At 37.0% G+C, this 19,966-nt stretch overlaps 1 protein-coding gene across 1 annotated transcript; it reads left to right on the plus strand.

Annotated features, from left to right (window-relative positions):
- The first annotated feature begins 10,175 nt into the window (after positions 1–10,175).
- TAF12 (TBP-associated factor 12) lies at positions 10,176–14,230 on the plus strand. The gene is made up of 8 exons (XM_079005749.1): positions 10,176–10,770; positions 10,850–11,011; positions 11,135–11,653; positions 11,762–11,836; positions 11,974–12,052; positions 12,149–12,213; positions 12,578–12,613; positions 12,704–14,230. The coding sequence occupies exons 1-8, from the start codon at positions 10,240–10,242 to the stop codon at positions 12,860–12,862; spliced, it is 1,626 nt and encodes a 541-aa protein (XP_078861875.1). The 5' UTR covers positions 10,176–10,239; the 3' UTR covers positions 12,863–14,230.
- Positions 14,231–19,966: the final 5,736 nt, after the last annotated feature.

The raw sequence follows: 19,966 nt of genomic DNA on the forward strand, positions 1-19,966 counted from the left end.
TCTTGGATTTTCATAACTTATGAGTTTTAATTAAAGTATTAAAACTTTTTAATGAAGAGACTCTTGGATATCCATAACTTGAGGACAAGTTATGGAGCCATAAAAACTATTTATAAGAAAAGACTCTTCATTTTTTTATAACCTAAGGCATTTTTATGAGTTTTTTAGATTCATAAATGTGACTTTTCATATAACTTGAGGACAAGTTACAAAAACACATTTTATGAACAACTTTTAGATTAATTTGGATTGAAAACATCTAACACATATTTTTCATTAATCTAAAAAATAACTCATAAAACAAGGAAACATAAAACTTTTGGTAATCCATAACTTCTGGAGTTAAATGTTTTTTTTATGATGAAACTTTTCATGTTCCATAACTTAAGAATAAGTTATGGAATTCTTTAAAACATTAACACCAAATTTTGTAACTCCATAAAAACTTTGAATCAATTTTTTTTAAACCTTTTCATATCCATAACTTATGGAGGTTTCAAAAAACTCTTTAGATCAAACTTTTAAAACTAATAAAATAATCATATCATTTTATCCTTTACTAAATTTGACCTAATTCAACTCATATAGCAAATGATTCAAATTTTACAAATAATTAGTTTTTCACAAAAAAAGTAATTATCTTAAAATTTGACAAACGTCATGTTTTTTTTCCTTTTTTTTTTCAACTTTGAAAATAAAACATTTGCATCAATATAACAGAAAACAACTCATGGCTCTGATACCACTGTTGGGTTTTGAGCATTCTAACACTCCTATGGTGTACATGCAACCCTATAAACCTTGGATCTATGTTTTCTCTATTATACATGCAAATAAGAACTTTCCAAGGCTTTAATCCTAACTAGCATATTATGAAGTTCTTATACTACAAAGTTCTAGTTAGATGACATACCTTTTGATGTAGCTTGATGTCTTCAAGCTTTAAGAGCTTAGCCCCAATAGTGGGAAGCCTCAAGTGGAATCACAAATCACCAAAACACCTTGGAAGACTTTAGAGAATATGGATACTTGGTTCTCTTTAGTGAAATCGGCTAGCCCTCTTAGTGTAACCACACTAGTGCCAATTTCACCAACCAAGGACATCTTTATATAGTATGGAAACTAGGGTTAAACCCATGACCTTTTATTTCATATGATCCATGGGTTAAAGCTCCATGGACTATCCATGAAAGCTTAGCCCAACCTAAATGAACTTGGCCCATTCCATATATATAAGAGTCCATATTTAATTAGTTCATTTTGATCACTTAATTAATTCTAAATTAATTCTTGATCAATACTAATTAAATAATATGATTCCATATTAATATATTAGAACTTATAATATATTAATATTAATCATAAATATACTATTCTCAAAAGATTATCCATATAAATTGTGTCGGTGAAGTGCAACCCAAATGGACCATGCCGGGTCGGGTCAAGTACATACCAAATATAGTTATGGACTTAGACATTAATCCAACAATGACATGTTTAGCTGCTAGCATGATATGTTACATGAGATAGAGGTAGTAGGAGGGGGAAGAGTCTGTCACACCCCCAAACCAAGGATGGTGGAAACGTCCGGGGGTGGAAGACTTCATGTAAAGTATCACAACAACGAGTATAATAGTGCTCAAAGTAAATACAACCATCATAAATATAATTGAAAAAGTTACACCAAAGTATATGTTTACATGATTCAAATCAATTACATTATGATACAAAATGAACTGTTTGACGATTTATCGTCCCATCCTCAAAACGTGGTTGATTTCCTATTTCACTGAATTCCTGAAAATACAAGTAGTTTTGAAAAAGTGTCAACACAAAGGTTGGTGAGTTCATAAGCTTTTGACAGTAAGAGTTTGAAAATCGATCTTTGTAAGAAGATGTATGTCACCAAGAAAAATCCAATATTTTCCTTATAAAAGTCATGTAGTCCTAAATACCAGGACCAAAATGAACAAGTATTTTGTCATACTTAAAGCTATAATTGTGATTTTAAATTGGTGTAAAACCCCTTTCTGATTTGAGAAAATCCCGAAATGAATGATGTGTGGTCTTAAATATCAAGACTGAAAATATACCATAATATCTGTAATTATTGATATAAAAAGTGATTTTAAATTGACATAAAACCCCTTTTGATTTATGCAAAACCCTGTAAACTTATGTTGTTAGATCCCTATGTGAGCCGCTATAATCATACTAATGACTGAATACACCTGCCACGACGTTTCTCAGGCGTCGCGAAACTGAAATGACACTTGTCACCCGCAGACTTGCAGGTCCGGCTGTAGCTAGCAGCGAGGTGTGGGGTGTCAAACCCAATATAGATCTATACACAACTATCACGTTCTCCCTCCAGGAGACTCTGATTATAACTAGCAGGAATTAGATTCCGCACTCGGACGTACGGAAGAGAATGTCTCACAATTTAGGTTAACAAGTTTACGTGTGGTGTGCATAAGTGTAAAGCCTTTTCCTGTGGGAATAAAACCTTCCGAAATGTGTTTGTTGTGTTAATGGAAACATAAACCTTACCTATTATAGTTTATCCCAAAACGTTTGTAATGTATAAAAACTCTTTTATAAAAACGCTTTTGTAATGAATTTACACTTAACATAATGAAAGTTCCCTTTTGTATAAATGTACCCTTCTGAAAATATATTTGTATTTTGTAAAGTATCATAAACTATACCTATTATAGTTTATCACAACAAGGGTAGAAATATTAAAGTACATAAACTATATTTAACATAGTTTAATAATACATTTGTATGTAATGGGTGTACTTTAATTATAACACTTGGTTATTTCTATGTATTATCTAGTGAAAATTCATTTGTTAACTGGTGTATATCTAGATATGAATACAAAAATGTCACATACTACAATAACACATAATCACATAATGATATATACCTTTCTCAACATGTTACAAGGTGAAATGAAATTTATAGTGTTTTTCTATTTATAACATTTTATGTAGCTGTTATTGGAAAATTTGTAGAAAAATCATAAAATGTCCAAATCAAGTTCTGTAACTTCTGAGAGTTTGGAAAATGAGTCTAGTTGGTTCATAAAATTTTCCATAATTTTTAGGGACCTCTAACTTGTGTGACCAAGTCCATAATCACAGACTGGTCCGGATTGGTGTTTGAGATGATAGGCAGTTTTGTAAAAATCACCATAAATTGTAGAAAAATCCTATGGAGATGTGCAAGTAGTCATTTTAAAGCTAAGAACTGGAACTACTTACACCTAAAACACTTTTGTAAACAAAAATGTTTAAGTTGTCCAAAACAGTCCGTGAATGGGGTCCAACTTTTCTGATGAAGGCTGTTAGAAAAGTTTAGTTTTGTTCTTGTTGTTTTACTTGTATTCTCCCCCTAAAAACTTGAGAAAAACATGAAAATGTAGGGGTATGAACTCACCTTGAGTGATTTCAGTAGATGAGTGTTGAAGAAGAGAAGTGTTCAACTCAAGAACACTTGATGAATCACTTGAAGATTCGAAGATCTAACAAGAATGTGATGATGTTTGTGTAAGCAATCTATGATTTTGAGTAGGAGGATGTGTAATAATCATAAGAAAGATGATGATACTTACTAAATGAAGGAGAAAAGTCTTGGAGTATGCCTTGAAGTTCTCGAATTTGAGAGAGAAAGATGAGAGAGTTTGGAGTGTGGTTCTTGGTGGAAAAATGAGAATGAATGAAGTGTGAGGAGAGAGGGTGGATGTTCCAGCTCTAAGAACGTGGGAATGGATGAAAATAATGAGAAAGGACTTATGAAGTGACTAGGGATGGGCTGGTGGTGAATAGTGACATGGAGTGGGTATGGGAGTGGTTGCTTGTGTCATAGAATAAAGGAAAGTCAACACTCCACCTTTGTACTTCACCCACTCTTTTGGATAAGGTTTTATCCTTAAAAAAATGATAATTTAATAATTATGGGTCCTTATATGTTAAAATAAAGTTTTGGGTGAAAATCCCGTGTTAAAACAATTAAAAACGGGCCTAAAACGCGAAATTAGTCGAAAACCGGGAGAAAAAGGCCATTCCAGCGAGACCTCTCGGTCCTAGGCCGAGGTTCGGTCCCTAATGCAGCTAGGCGCGAAGCGAAGGGGGGGGCGAGGAAGCGAGAGGCGAAGGGTCAGTCCGAAGGCTCGTTCCGAAGGGTCAGAAGCGAGGGCTCGGTCAAGGCTCAGGATCCGAAATGGACCGAAGGTTCGGGTTCAGGTGTGTAGGCGAGGTTCGGGCCCGAGAGGACCTTTCGGGTTCGGTTCAGCAACCTTCGGCTCAGAAGGGTTCGGTCCCTTAAGAGGACTTTCGGGTCCTAAGAGGGGTTTCGGTTCCTAAGAGGACTTTCGGGTCCTAAGAGGGGTTTCGGGTCCTTAAGTCCGTTTTTCGCGTAGACTTCCGTTTTTGGGCTGTTTTCGCCAAATTCGAGGGTCGGGATGCCCCGAGTGATTATAGAAAGTTGAGAGAGATTTCGAGAGAGATTTAGGAGAGATTTGTCATACTTGGAGAGATTTGGCATACTTAGAGAGATTTGGGAGAGATTTGACATACTTGGAGAGATTTCTCATACAAGGAGATATTTGGGAGAGATTTCACATACTTAGAGAGATTTGGGAGAGATTTGACATTCTTGGAGGGATTTCTCATACAAAGAGACATTTGGGAGAGATTTCACATACTTAGAGAGATTTGGGAGAGATTTGACATTCTTGGAGAGATTTCTCATACAAGGAGATATTTGGGAGAGATTTCACATACTTAGAGAGATTTGGGAGAGATTTGACATTTTTGGAGAGATTTCTCATACAAAGAGATATTTGGGAGAGATTTCACATACTTAGAGAGATTTGGGAGAGATTTGACATTCTTGGAGAGATTTCTCATACAAAGAGATATTTAGGAGAGATTTCACATACTTGGAGAGATTTGGGAGAGATTCTCGATAAGAAGAGATGGAGTGAAAACGATTGAGAGCGGTTTTGTGTGTGACGAATGTGAGTGTCCGGCTTCGCAATGCAAGGTCCGTAAACCCCGTTAAGCCTTGTTTAAGGATCTTGCATACTCCCGATGAGTATGCAACATTGTTTTATCGGTTTGGCTCGCCACGTACCACAGTTTTAGGTTAAAGAGATCTAGATGTACGCACTTTTCGATTTATGATCTCTCATTAGAATAGCAAGTTGTTTAGAAATTACATAACGTAAACTCTAGTACCTACGGGCAAATCGAGTTGACCGGTTTGACTTGTTGACTTTAGTTGACTTTGACTTGACCGAAGATTGACGGTTGTCACAGAGTCCCCGAGATTCGGTTGTTAGGACCGAAGGGTAGATCGGACACCACAGATATGTCTGACAATAGATTATGCTATGATATATGTGGCAGTAGTAGTAAGGGGTGAAATAGTCCCCAAGGTTCGGTTGTTAGGACCGAAGGGTAGTCAGCACCCCAGAATAGCTCGAAATGGGTAGGTCAGCACCCCAGAATGGCTTGACACGGGTAGGACAGCACCCCAGAATGGTCGTACGGGTAGGTCGGCACCCCAGAAATATCTGGCAGTATGTATGTTATGTGATTGTATGGTATGTGGTACGATGGGGGAACTCACTAAGCTTCGTGCTTACAGTTTTCAGTTTTTGTTTCAGGTACCTCTTCAGCGAAGGGGAAAGAGCTGGCGCGGTACCGGCACATCATACACACACATTGGTTTTCCACATTTATGAGATGTTCTGGGATTATACTCTAACATTATTATTATTTTCATGTTTTGGGTTTTCATACACGAGATATGTTTTATGAAATGATATGATCGGATGATGTTTTACTACAAATGTTTTACAAACCACTTAATTTAAATGAAATTTTTGGGCGTGAAAATTGGGTCGTTACAAATTTTTTCAATCTACACTCTAGTCTTGATCTCACAACACTAACAATTTAACATCATATATTGCTAACTGTACCGGTATTATGATGAAAATAGTTGAATATCCTACAAATTAAATCATGATCTGCAGAGAGCGCTAACTCCCTTCCAAGGATGGTTCCACTATGGTGCCCATAGTAGCACCGACAACCCCTTATTTTTCCGGATTCAGTGTAAAAATTTTCGAATTTTTCGTTTTTTCTACATTTGTGCCACTACGTAAAAGGAAAAATGTGCCACCGGTAACACCTACTACGAAATCTTGGGTCCGTCCATGCTCCCTTCAACAATATAGGTGCAAGTTTCCCACTTTCTTCTTGGCTTATACATTCTTTCGACTTCGTCCTTCCTGCATTTCACCCATCTTATCTTTAAACACACACACATATGTACATCGACAAATACACATACAAGAGACACAACCACACTTGTATACTTAATACAGACACCACACACACACATAAAACTTCATAACCCCAAAAACCAAAGATCATCAAAGACTTGTTAGTGGCATCAAAAAACAAAAGCAGCTGATAGAAATACAAGTGGCAAATACAACATACTTCCTGCACAATTCCCCAATTAGCAGCGAGACTTATCTAAAAAGCTAGTGAAACAGTTGATACATATGCTAAATGCAAGTCAAAGAGCACTACATTAGTTAACGGCGTTTAAATTATTGAAAAATGTGTAAGATGCATGAAAAATGACTATGCAAACTTACAGAAGGGTAACCATGCCAAATGTCCACTTATAAAGTTACATGACTATGCAACTTTATTCGATTGTCCAACATGCACAAAAAATGAGAGATAACATTCGAGTTCAAGTAACCCTTATTGCTTCCTAGAATTTTTCATCTCAGAATTCTTCAATGAATATTTGTAGATTTCTAACCTGGGAAATCAAACAAAACATTACAAATCAGATTTTTTTTCTTCAAATCGAAATTTAAAAAATAAAAATTGATGGTAAGGCAAAAAAAGGAATTAAAAGTTGAGATACTAAAGGGTAAAAGTGATGATAATCATAAATTGAATTGAAAAGAGCATGCTTACAAGTTCAATGCTTGGTCTTCATTTCAAAATGAACCAGAACCCAAAATCCAAAGCATCTACAAACATGATGAAGATTCAAAAGCTAGAAAAACAAACAACATATTTATAGATCTTGATTGTTCTTCTTCACTTCAAGAATCAAAAAACAAAAATGATAGAAAAAATGGAAATCTAAACCTGGAATATTAGAGAAAAAGTATATGACAAATCAGAAATAAACCGATAGGAATAAACTTACGGGTTAAAATCGTGTTTCGTTCATCGTCCATGGGATGTTATGTTCCAGATTTTTGGACCTAAAAAGAAACCTCCAAAATTAACACAATAAGAAAAAAGAAATTGAACCTAGATCACACTAAAAGAAACAAATTAGAGCTAAAAATAAAATAAAAACAACAACAAATTCGAAAATGGTTGAAGACTTATGAACCAAAAACAACTAAACTAAAAGGTAGTTCCAAAATGAAATTATTCGTGAAAAGCATGGACTCCACCTAGAGTCATCTAGATTAAAAAGAAAAATATAGATAGGTAATTAGGGTCAAATGAAGGATTGTACTCTCACCAGTCACCCATTGCTCATTTTTTCTTCTAGATTTTGAGCTTCGTAATAACATCCTCAATTCGGAAAATGATACAATAAACATGAAAATGAAAAAGATCAAACATAGATCTTTCCACAAAATTGAACCTCGATGTTTAGAAAATCGAAGTAGGTCAAAAACTAAGTATCTATTTAAAATATTTCAAAATTGCAATAAATATTGTACATAAATGTATGGTTTAGAAATATACCTGAATATGTTGGAACCCATGGTGTTGGGTGGTTGAATGCATAACCATGAAAACGACAAAAGTGTGTATCGATCAGGCTGACATTTGGGAATGGTTGGGTTTGACTGGAAGCGACGGTGTAAAAACGATCAAAAAATGTCATGGCCGCGGTGGACGGCGTCACATATGACAAATCAAAACTCTAAATGCCAGTTGAGAGAAAAAAGATAGAGAATGAGAAGAGGGTGAGCTTCCAAAAGTAATTTAGGGTTCCTGTGGTGAAGTCGTTTTTGGAAGGAAAGACATCAGAAAGCGGTGTCATAGAACCGGTGGTTGGGGATAGTGGAAGATGAGAGATGAAGTCATTTTCTGTTCCTGGACGGTGGGCTTTATAGCAGGGGGGGGAACAAAGATGTATATGCGATGGGAGAGATATTTGAATCAACATGCTAAATTTAAGGATATCCAAAAGGGTTCAAAATTTGAATGAATCCGGGATTTGAGGGAACCATATCAAATTGCTGAGAAATATAAGGAGATTTGATGAGAAATATTTGAATTCAAAACGTGGTTAAAATTTAATATTATTTTATTAATGGTTACTTGTACTATCAGCTTCATCATTTGGACGTCTTAAAAAATATTATTATTATAATCAATCTATTTTTAGAAATAGTTAGATTTCTTTTATAAGATCGTGTATATATATATATATATATATATATATATATATATATATATATATATATATATATATATATTTCTTCCTGTTAATTAACTAGAGATTCTTAATTTTATTTAAATACTATAAGTTATTATACAAAAAAATTAAAATTGCAATTTGTTAGATGGGTGAAATTGTATTTTGTATTTTCTTTTAGGTATTATATATATATATATATATATATATATATATATATATATATATATATATATATATATATTAATTTTTGACAGAAAGATGATGTTTCTTTTATATTTCCTTTTGACGTGCTTCTCTCTTATTGGTTTCATCAGTGTTGACATGCTTCCCTAGGCTCATCTTATGTGAACTTGGCATTTTCCACTCATCCTCCGTCTCCTTCACTGTCTCTCTCACTTTCCCCTTCGTCTCCCATCACATAAATATAGGTTGGTTAAAATTGAGGGCGTCGTGTAGAGTTTATATATGAGGAAACTTAAGAGGGATTTTATAAGGTAATAATGAGGTCTGCAATGATGTACGAATCTAAATGTTGGTCGGCTAAGAAGGAGCAAGAGAGAAAGATGGAAGTTGCAGAAATGATGATGTTGAGGTGGACTTATGGTAGAACGTTATTGGATAAGATATTGAATGCGACTATAAGAAGCTTAGTGCAAATGGCACAAATCACCAAAAAATTAAGGAAAGCACGATTGTGGTGGTATGTACATGTCCATAAGAGGCTTCTATCAGTAACGATGAAGATGAACTAAATGGTGATTGAGGGTTAAAGGAGGAGAAAAAGCCATAAAAGAAAATGGAAGGATAGTGAAGGCCTGACATATAAGAGCTTGGTCTTTTCGAGGATATGACATAATATAAGAGAATATAAAGACTGCACATTAAGGTTGATGGGTAGCATCGTCCCTTTAAATGTTTGGTTAACTGTTCAATTTTATTAAAATATACTTTTCGCACATATGTTTGTTTTCTTGATTTAGCTATTCGTTAGTTTTATTGCTCACGATCATTTACCCCTTGTTTGCCTTATTTTGCAAGTTCTTAGATCCATATGCTCTAAATTTAATTTCCTTTACATTTTTTTTTTTTTTTTTTTTGAAGGTACCAACTACATATGCCGAATGTCATCTAAGTGACACAATCATTTTTCTCCCTATGGATACACGATTGTTGACGTCTAAATCTCCTACCACATCTTAATGAGATCCATTGTTGTTGTGATAGATCCTTCTAAAAAGTACCTAACAACTTATTTACACATTTTATTCACCGAAAATGTCTCGTTTTTTTGTTATTTCCGATATCCCAATTTTCAAATATTTCCGTTTCCAATTGATCATAGTTTTTTCAGTATTAACTTGTTCTAAGCCCGATATAATTGATCTCGTACCGTAAACCGAACCAATATTAGTTCATTTATACTGGTCCGATCTTTTGGTTCAACCAATATTATTTCACTCGATCCTGCTATGTAATATCCATGTAAACATTTTTTTACTAAAAACCGAACAAACATGCTACAACAAATGATAAAGATGTTTTTAAACACTTTAATACATTTAATAGCATAATATACAAAAACAAAATATAAATTTAATACCTCTTTTTTTACAAAATTAAAAGTTTGTTGATTCTAAACATAAACAAATTTTTAATAAACCCGGTTAGTCGGTCACCCCTCTCCAATAAACCCGAATCCAAACATTTAAAAGTAGCACAGAGGAAACCATCGCACCCGTCAATCCGATGGAGCAAACACAGCCTCCGTTGTCGGAACCGCCACCAGCATCCACTACACCACCTATCACCACCACTTCCTCCACCACGTCACCTGAACAACCACAACAATCTCAACCGCAACAGCTCTCGACCACCTCATCTTCATCTTCATTACAAGCACTTCCTCCTTACGTAAACCCAAACCCTAACCCTAAACACCCAAATCCACCGATATCACAGCCATTGCAACCCCAACCCCTAAACCCGATGTTACGAACCCCATTTAGCCGCCCTTGGCAACAAAATCCTCCTCCTTTCCCTCACTTTTCTTCCATAACCAATCATGCCACCGCCCCTTCCTCTTCATTAACTTCGATCCCACCGCCACAGAGGGGTGGGATGGCTATAGGAGTTCCTGCACATGGTCCTTCTCCGCAGCCGCCCACTTCGTTTTCGTCATTGACTCCATCTTCGTTTGGTTCGCAGTTTGGTGGAGGATTAGGTCGTCCTGGTACTGTTAGTATGCCCGAATCTGCAACCAGTACTAGCACTCCGCAGGTATGCCAATTTCCTTCTACCCTAATTTCACTATCACAATTTGTTGTCTCCAACATTAACATCTGTATATATATTCAAGGTGAGGCAATCGATATCTGGAATGCCGGGAGTAGGAATGATGGGATCTCTTGGTTCCAATTCTTCACTTCGCCCAAGTGGAGTTCCTGCATCGCATCCACAGAGACCTCTGCAATCTTCTCTTAGACCACAGACAGGTGCTAATAATCAGACTGCATCACAAGTTAGTGCTTTTGTCTCTCCTGTTCTAATATCAAATTGTAATGCTACATGACATTCATGATACATATAATGCACTAGATTGATCATTGATGATGATGTCAAGTTATGATCATCTTATCTGCAGAATTTTCAAGATCATGGTCTTTTAAGACTTCCATCAGTTGGATCACCAGGAACACCATCACCCACTACACCACAAACCTCACAACCTCATAATCAACCATGGCTATCTTCCACCTCACAAGGCAAGCCTCCTCTTGCACCACCATCATTCAGACCACAAATAAGTCCTCAATCATTACAGAACCGATCCCACTTACCATCACCACAAAACCCCATCTCAACATCCACAAATCAACCTCAAATCTCCTCATCTTTACAGTCACAACCATCTTCATTAACACAACAGCCACAAGAACATTACACATTACCACCATCAAGGGTCCCACAAACTTTGACACATCAGCAACAGTTGGCGAGAAACCGTGGGTTGGGGAACCAAAGACCGTTTGCTCCTGGTGGTGGGCCACCTAGCGGGGTGGCACCGCCACCTGTGTTTAACAGAGCGCTAGCTGGCATGGAAGCTAGTGAGCCTTGTAATAGGATTATAAGCAAAAGAAGCATCCATGAAATAGTTGCTCAAGTAAGCATCTGTCATCAATTTCTTTCATATGAAGTGGCTACATATAATATAATTTATATAACAACTGAAACTGTTGAAAATTCTTTTTTGGGTATCTGTAATGGACAGATTGATCCAGGTGAAAGATTGGATCCTGAAGTGGATGACATTCTTGTTGATATTGCTGATGATTTTGTTGAATCTGTGAGCTCCATCTTCCCTAAATATTTTAGTAGTAAAATGTACTTGACAAAATGTTTTTTTAAAGATTTTGCTTGTATTGTTTAATGAACTGGGATCTTTTTATACAGAAAACTTTTTTTTTTTCTTATTTGCTCCAGATTACAACCTACGCATGCTCTTTAGCCAAACATCGGAAATCAAATACTTTGGAGTCAAAGGACATTCTTCTACATCTGGGTTAGAACTAAAAAAAATAATTAATCCCAAAATATATTTGTTTACTTTAAATTTAAAATTCTGAATTAAACCTAAAAATGGGTTGCTTTTTTTCAGAGAAAAACTGGAACATGAGTCTCCCTGGGTTTGGTGGAGATGAAATCAAGTGCTACAAGAAACCAGTAAAGACTCTTAAGCAATATGCAATTTTTTAACACATAAAAAACAGTAAATTACATTTTTGGTCCCTGACTATAGCTGATTTTTGCAGTTTTGGTCCCAAATAGTTTTTCCTTGCAAAAATTTGTCCTTCTTTGAGGTTTTTGTAACGTTTTTTGGTCCTTGTTCCAAGTAACATGACTTTATTTTCGGGGCAAAAATTGCAAAAATAAGCTTTATGGGCCAAAAGGGTTGCAAAAACCTCAAATAAGTACCAAAATTGCAAGAAAAAACTTGTTGGGACCAAAATTGCAAAAAATACAATACTCAGGGATGAAAAAGGTAATTCTCTTTACATGTAACATTTGAGTTTTTGATATTTTTCAGTTTGGTAATGATGTTCACCGAGAGCGACTAGCTGCGGTATATAAAATACTCTACTACACTTTGCTTGAATTTATTAATTTTTAATAAAAAAAAAAGTTAAATAATAATTTATTTTTAATTTTTTAGATTAAGAAGTCGATTGCTGCTGCTGAGACGCCAAATTTGAAAAGCTCAGGCGGACAGGCTGGCGGCGCTGGCGGAGGTGGTGGTGCTAAAGGTCATCCGGCAAAGGCACCTGGTCTTGTTATCGGTTCTCCAAATCCAAAGGGTCGTGAAGCCACGTAAATTATAACCGTTTTTTTTACTGTCGAGGGTTATAGATTTAACTAGAAAATTCTAGTATATATTAGCTAGTTTTTTTTTTTATTTTTTTTATTTTTTTTATTTTTATTTTTTTTATTTTACGTGACAAGATTTGATAATATAATTCTGTTGTTTTACCAAATTTTTTTTTACACCCGGTGAAAACCCAAATTTGTGCACCTTTAGTGTTTCTGTTAGAATTGTAGATAAATAGATGTCTTCTCACATTCCAAATAAAATTGGTAAATTATACTTTTAAGGCCAAACATATGATATTATGATAATTCCTATTACCAAGTTAATACACATTGCGACCTAACATTTTAATTATCGTTTGGTGTTTGATGTGATATAACGCCTTTCCAAAACTTATAAAATATCGAAAAGTGACGAGTAATGTTCTAAGTTTGACTTCAAAACCAAAATGTACATTTAATTGATTTGCAAACTATCATTTAGTACTCAAAACTCATTTGTTTCAACCGTCAAAGATTTACCTACTTTAACCTGAATTTGATAAAAAACGATAGCTATTAATTTGGAGTGACTAATTGGTAAAAGAGTTGCAAGGTTATTATTTTTTGTGTTAAAAACAATCTAGCTTCTAGCACTATTTGACACAATCAATGTTTGACTTTTTATATGTTGTTTTGCAGTTGACCAACACCACCAAGAACTTAAAGAAGTCATTTAGACATTCGATTATAAAGCAGTTAAACCAACTTGTGGGCTCAATTAATATTGTCTCTCTTTATCTTCTTTTTTTCTTCTTAGAACTGACACTTAACTACCCCCTGAAAACAACCATTTCAACTTCCACACCTGTACTTTTCCATCACACCAACTCCAACAACCAAAACTCCTTCCTAATCAACCAAAACTCATCTTTAAAACCACCAGAAACCCTAAAACACATAATCATGATGGATAGAGTTCATTTGTCTAGAGCAATGGCTGAAACCTTCTCCTGGTATTGTTCGTTGTTCTTGGTGTCAATGTTGGTTTTGAGTTGCTGTGAGTCGTTTGCTAATGAGAATGAAAGAATGGTGAATCGAGTTCAAAGAAGTGACGTGGGTTATGGTCCTTGTGATGAGATATATGTGGTTCGTGAAGGAGAGACGTTGCATATGATTGGTGAAAAATGTGGGGATCCTTATATTGTTGAAGAAAACCCGCATATTCATGATCCAGATGACGTGTTTCCAGGACTTGTTATCAAGATTACGCCATTCAAAAATAGATAGAAATCGAGATATATGGAGGTTTTCTTGTTTTAATACATCTTTGGTTTATGTAATGAAAAGAATGAAGTGTATTTTCAATGAATGTAGTCGAAAATTTCTTGTTCAAGATTTCATGGCCATGATTTTTTTTTTTTTTTTTAAATTTTGTTTTTTATTTTTATTTTTTATGTCGAGTCTTAAAAGATAAATGGCCTGAATCCGGCCCAATGCCTTACAACCCAACTACCCAAGTAGTCAAGGATCCAACAAAGAAATTCATTTTCTTTTGTCCCATATATAAATGCAGAGGTGCACAAATACCTAGGGGTGTTCGTTTGGATGGATCGGTTCGATCCGATCCAATTAAGTAAATCCAAATTGATTTCGGTTTTCAAAATATGGATCCGAATTGTCCAAACTAAATTCAAATCCGATCCGATCCAATCTAATTACAATTCGGTTGGATCGGTTTTTATAATTCGGTTTTCAAAAGGCATAGCATTTAAAAACGATATATAATTATAATATTATCCAATTTTTATAAAAGAAGCAAAAACAAATTATTTAGTTGTAATTTGTAATTTATAAACAACTATTAAGATGGTATATTATAATTTAATATTTAATAGATAAAACACTTTTGAGAGAAAATGCATATTAATTTTTTTTATTAGGTGAAACCTTTTGAACTTTTTTGAAAAAAATAATTAGTAAAATTAATAAATAATTAAAGATATATTAAAAATAAGTATATAATAAACTGTTATTCGGTTTTTTTGGCTATTCGGTTCTTATTTTATAAACCAAAACCAATCCGAAATCCAAAATAATAATTCGGTTTTGGTGAAATCCAATCCAAAAATCCGAATATCCGAACCAAATAGTCCAATCCGAATTGTCCAATTGGATAATCTGGTTTTATCCAAATAGTGAACAGCCCTACAAATACCGGTTCTTAACCGGTTAGGTTTTAAGAATTCTCAAAAAAATGAAATTTTGTTAAAAAATGAGTTTTGTTCGTTTTTTAAACCGAAAAAAACTAATTCTCGATTTAAAAAAAAAATGATTCTAAACTGCTAGTTTGATTTTATTTGGTCCGGTTCTCAAAAAACGATTGTTTTAGAAAAAAACAGGTCCGATTCTATTCCATCGGTTCTCAAAAAACAGTTGCTATAAAAAAAACAGGTCCGGTTCTATTCCATCAGTTCTCAAATAATCGGTTCATTTTGTGCACATATATATAAATGTAGGATATAATATGATAAGTTTCACTATCATTGTCATCATAAAACACGTGCATATCATTGATCAAGAATTGTAGAAAAATGGTTAAAAGGGAAGATTTTCTTAGAAGGGATAATGACTTAGAAATGTAATATATTTTTCGATTTGTACATATTTGATTACTGAGTTTTTTTTCGTCCACATTTACTCCTTCAACTTGTTTAACTGTACACATTTAGTCCTTATGAACGGCTACTCTAGGTAAGTCAGAAAAAATGACTTAAAAGAGTAATATATTGCTCACTTTGTATTTATTTAGTTCTTTTTTTTTTTTGCATATTTAATCCTTAATATTTTTTTTGTTGCAAAATAAGTCCTTGTTGTTTTTGTACACTTTTAATACTTATGATCGGTTTTTTAGGGTTTTCTCATGTCATCCTACACTACAAAATCATTAACTCGTCGAGTAAGATCGCGGCTTGGTGATCCGTTTAATGAAGGGACTCGACGAGTCGGGTATCTGGACTCGCCGAGTCAGTGTTGTTAAGGAAAACCCTAATTGCCCGGGTTTGAGACCTATTTAAAGGACCTTATAGCCCTCTTGTGTGGCTACCAGTCCAGAGAGAGGTACCCTAGAGAGCTGGAGCGAAGAGTGAGAGAGATAAAGCCATTCTAAGCATTTCTTGGTGTGATTTCGCTGAGGAGCGAGCACACGTGTCGAAATTGGTGAACGAGAAGGTTGAGTAGCTACTTAGGAGCGCTGGGATGGTCCGTGTAGAAAGTATGGGTAGATGTGGCAGGTAGTATGGGCTCGCACTACCGAAAGCAGAGGACCCATACTCGATACAGGGAGTATTATGAAGGTTCTAAGTAGCAAATTGAGGAGTGATGTCATGGTTCGAGTAGCATGCATCATAACAGATTAAGGAGTGATGTCATGGTTTGAGTACCATGCATCGTAGCAGATTGAGGAGTGATGTTTGGTTCGAGTACCATGCATCGTAGCAGATTGAGGAGTGATGTTATGGTTCGAGTACCATACATCGGAGCAGATTGGGAAGTGATGCCATGGTTCGAGTACCATGCATCTTAGCAGGTTGAGGGGTGATGTTATAGATTCGAGTGCCATGCATTGTGGCAAATTGAGAAGAGATGTCAGGGGCTGAGTATCATGGTTCTTAGCATAGGATGCTTGTGATTCTCCGGTGGCCCGATCAGGATTGATTGGTGGAGTTGGACGCGATGGGGTTTTAGGACTGAGGGCCATGATTGAGTTAGAAAAGGCATCCCTTGAGGGGGAGGTCAATAGAATTTCAGAGTACCTTGGTAAGATGTCAGATGTAGTCACAAGACTCAGGGATTAGTATAGGAGGCTTTTATGAGGGATTGCGGTCTGAGTGACCAATCAGCCGATGGAAGAGATGTCACCTTCTGTGACTTGTTGGGTGCTATTTATGCTTCCTATGGGAAGTAGGAGAGGCGTGAGATTTCAGTTTTGGGTTTAGGAGTAAACCCTACGGGTTGACATTGATGTCGATTTTTCCACCAGAGTATCAGGCAGCATGTCTGCCGCGAGGAAATGATCTACCATGAGCAGGTAGTCAGTGGGGACTGAGATGGTCAAGGACCACATTACACCCTAATTGAGTATAGTAGGGCGTGTGGTAGCGGTATCAGCGGGTAATCCGGTCAAGTATATCAGAGCGGTGGCTCTTCTGTTTATGATGGACATTGAGTATGGTAGTGGAGTCCCTATTCTCGTGATGATTCACGTGTTGGAGCGGGGGTTGAGAAATCGAGGAGGAGGAGTATGATGATTTATTGTTTCAGTCAAAGATTCAGTGATAGTACTGAACAGTTGGGGTGTTCAGTATTGGGATGGTATGAGGCTTCAAATGGCTAGATACAACCGTGATGAGAAGTCCCTGAGGATTTCTTCGGAGATTTAGGGTATTTGAGGTTTCTTGATCTCTACGTAGGGAGATCATTGGGCGTTGTATGGCACCTTCCAAGCGTAGGTGCGATGTTTCTGGAGGAAACCGTTTGTGGGGTAGAGTGTTGATGCGTCAACTGGTGATGGTTCGAACCCTAAGTGGGGGAGAACCGGGTATTTTATTGAGGGAACCAGAGATTTGTTCAAGAGCGGTTAGGGGTTGGATACAGAAACATGCGGCTCGAATTCATGAGACCAGGTTCATTGGTGATCAAGGAAAGGTGCAGAGCGAGTTAATGCATGTGGTATGTGTCTGAGAAAGGAGGGGTGTCTCCATGGCAGGTGGCCAATGGTCAGGAATCTGGTGGTGGTCAGGGCCGTTTCAAGTGGAAGACTCGTAATGATGGTATGGGCAGTTGAGAACTTCTGGGTCGAAGTATGGATTGTATATGCCCCCTTTTTTTTGGGTGGATAGAAGATTATCGAGCAGCCAAATCCCGGGCTAGTATGTGTATTCTTGCTTGGATTTTGAGCAGTAGGGGAAAGGGTTTCGGAGGATCATCAGCATGTTCTGAAGCGTTAGCGCTTTCTTTGTATTCCAATTGAGTGTTTGGATACACTGAAGTTGCGTATTGGGTAAAATGAAGAATTATTTTTGGGGTTCAGAGTAAATGTATTGTTGTATCTATACGGTGCTGGGAGTAGGAGATCAGTGGTTGAGGCAGGACATCGTGATGTTCTGTATTGGTGTTCCGTGGTACCCGGGTATAATGTTACGATTTCGGAATTATTTAGAATCTTGAGTTTGAGACGACTAGTGGTGTATCATGTATCTACGGTTCCAGTGGGAGCCCTTCGGGTATTGACATCAAGAGGGATTATTTAAGAAAGTGGATCTCCGCAGAGGTAGGTATTTTGTTATAGCAGTTTCCGCGAGAGTCTGTGATGTATATGTGGGACAAGTGTGTGTAGCTATCTATGATAGTCTATGGTGCATGAGTTAGTTGACGTAGTGTGGCGTTGTGATGAGAATGAGAGTAAGGGGTGAAGCTACAGGGATCCGTAGTATTCACTAGTCAGAGGCTGTCGTGATGTTGCAGGGAGCCTTAGTACTCACTAGACGGAAAGAGAGTGTGATGTTGGAGTGTTCTCCGATCAGTGTATGATGCAAAAGAGTTTATTGGCTTGAGTAGCCTTAGTATTGAGTTTTTGGAGCCTGGTGGTTGAACTAGGGGCGAGACTGGGGTCTCCATCTCTGTCAGGGCTAAGTCGATTTCCGGTTGGATTGTAGTTTTCATTTGAGAATTTTGTGACTTGTGTGTCACAGGGCCGAGATAGTTGATGTGAAGGGGAAGTCAGTGGGAGCTTTTCTGCGGAGAGTTGGGTAGAGTGAGCGGACGATTCACACGTTCAAGAACATGCTTCGGGCATGTGTATTGGATTTTGGAGGGAGTTGGGACATGTACTTACCCTTGGCTGAGTTTTTCTATACAACAACCATCATTCGAGCATTGGTATGCCACCCTTTGAGCTGTTGTATGGGAGAGGGTGTTGGACTCCCATTTGTTGGGGAGAGGTAGGGTAGTGTGTGATGGGTAGTACAGAGATGGTGCTTCAGACGACCGAGCAGTTTCAGCAGGTCAGACAGAGGTTGTTGACGGCCCAGAGCCGTTTGATTTAGCATGATGGGTTTGAAGGAGCGATAGTCGGTTGTTGGATGTGGTCTTATGAGAATCAGAGAGCCAGTGAGTAGCGGGGTTGCTATTCAAGGAGCGAATATCATTGCGATCGCTCGAGTAGGTGGTCGGGTGGCGGGTCAAGCCACTAGAGTTTTGGGTGTTGGGAAGGAGTGTTTTAGCGATGAAAGAGTTGGTTTAAATTTTGGTTTGGAAGTTTTATGTGGTTTTGCGTGTCCATAGAGAAAGATTTCGGTGTAGTATGAAAATCTTTTCAGTAGTGCATTTCAGGTTACTAGTTTCAATCTATGAGTGGTTAAGGAGTGATTTCGAGGGCGAAATCTAATTCAAGTGGGGGAGAATTGTAATATCCTGATATCCAGGCATGGAAATTTGAGTATTTTATATTGGAATATGAAGAGACTCGGCGAGTTGATGCCTCAACTCGTCGAGTAGGATCGCGGCTTGGTGATCCGTATAATGAAGGGACTCGACGAGTCGGGTATCTGGACTCGCCGAGTCAGTGCTGTTAAGGGAAACCCTAATTGCCCGGGTTTGAGACCTATTTAAAGGACCTTATAGCCCTCCAGAGAGAGGTACCCTAGAGAGCTGGAGCGAAGAGTGAGAGAGATAAAGCCATTCTAAGCATTTCTTGGTGTGATTTTGCAAGGGAGAAGTCATTTCCAGCGAGGGGAGGTCAAGGGAGTTGTAGATTCAGAGTTCCTGAGCTTATATCTTCATTGTAGAGGTATCAAATCGTTTTCCCTTTTCTGTTTTGGGTGAGATTGGTGATTTTAGGGTTTTTACACCTTCCTATGGCTTGTAGTGATAAGTATAAGGTCCCTTTGTGTGAGAGATCCCAGATCTGGACCCATAGAGGTCCATAAGGCCTTATTTTATATGCTTTATGTTGATTCATGGAGAGAATGAGACTTTGATGTCATTCTTGGAGCCATTTCTCCAAGGAAAGCCTTGTGAGCTTTGCATGTATGTCAAGCCTCGACCTTTATGTGGTTATTGGTCGTAGGGA

The sequence above is a fragment of the Lactuca serriola genome, chromosome 6 (genome assembly GCF_051521515.1).
Source record: "Lactuca serriola cultivar US96UC23 chromosome 6, Lser_US96UC23_V15, whole genome shotgun sequence".
NCBI lineage: Eukaryota > Viridiplantae > Streptophyta > Magnoliopsida > Asterales > Asteraceae > Lactuca > Lactuca serriola.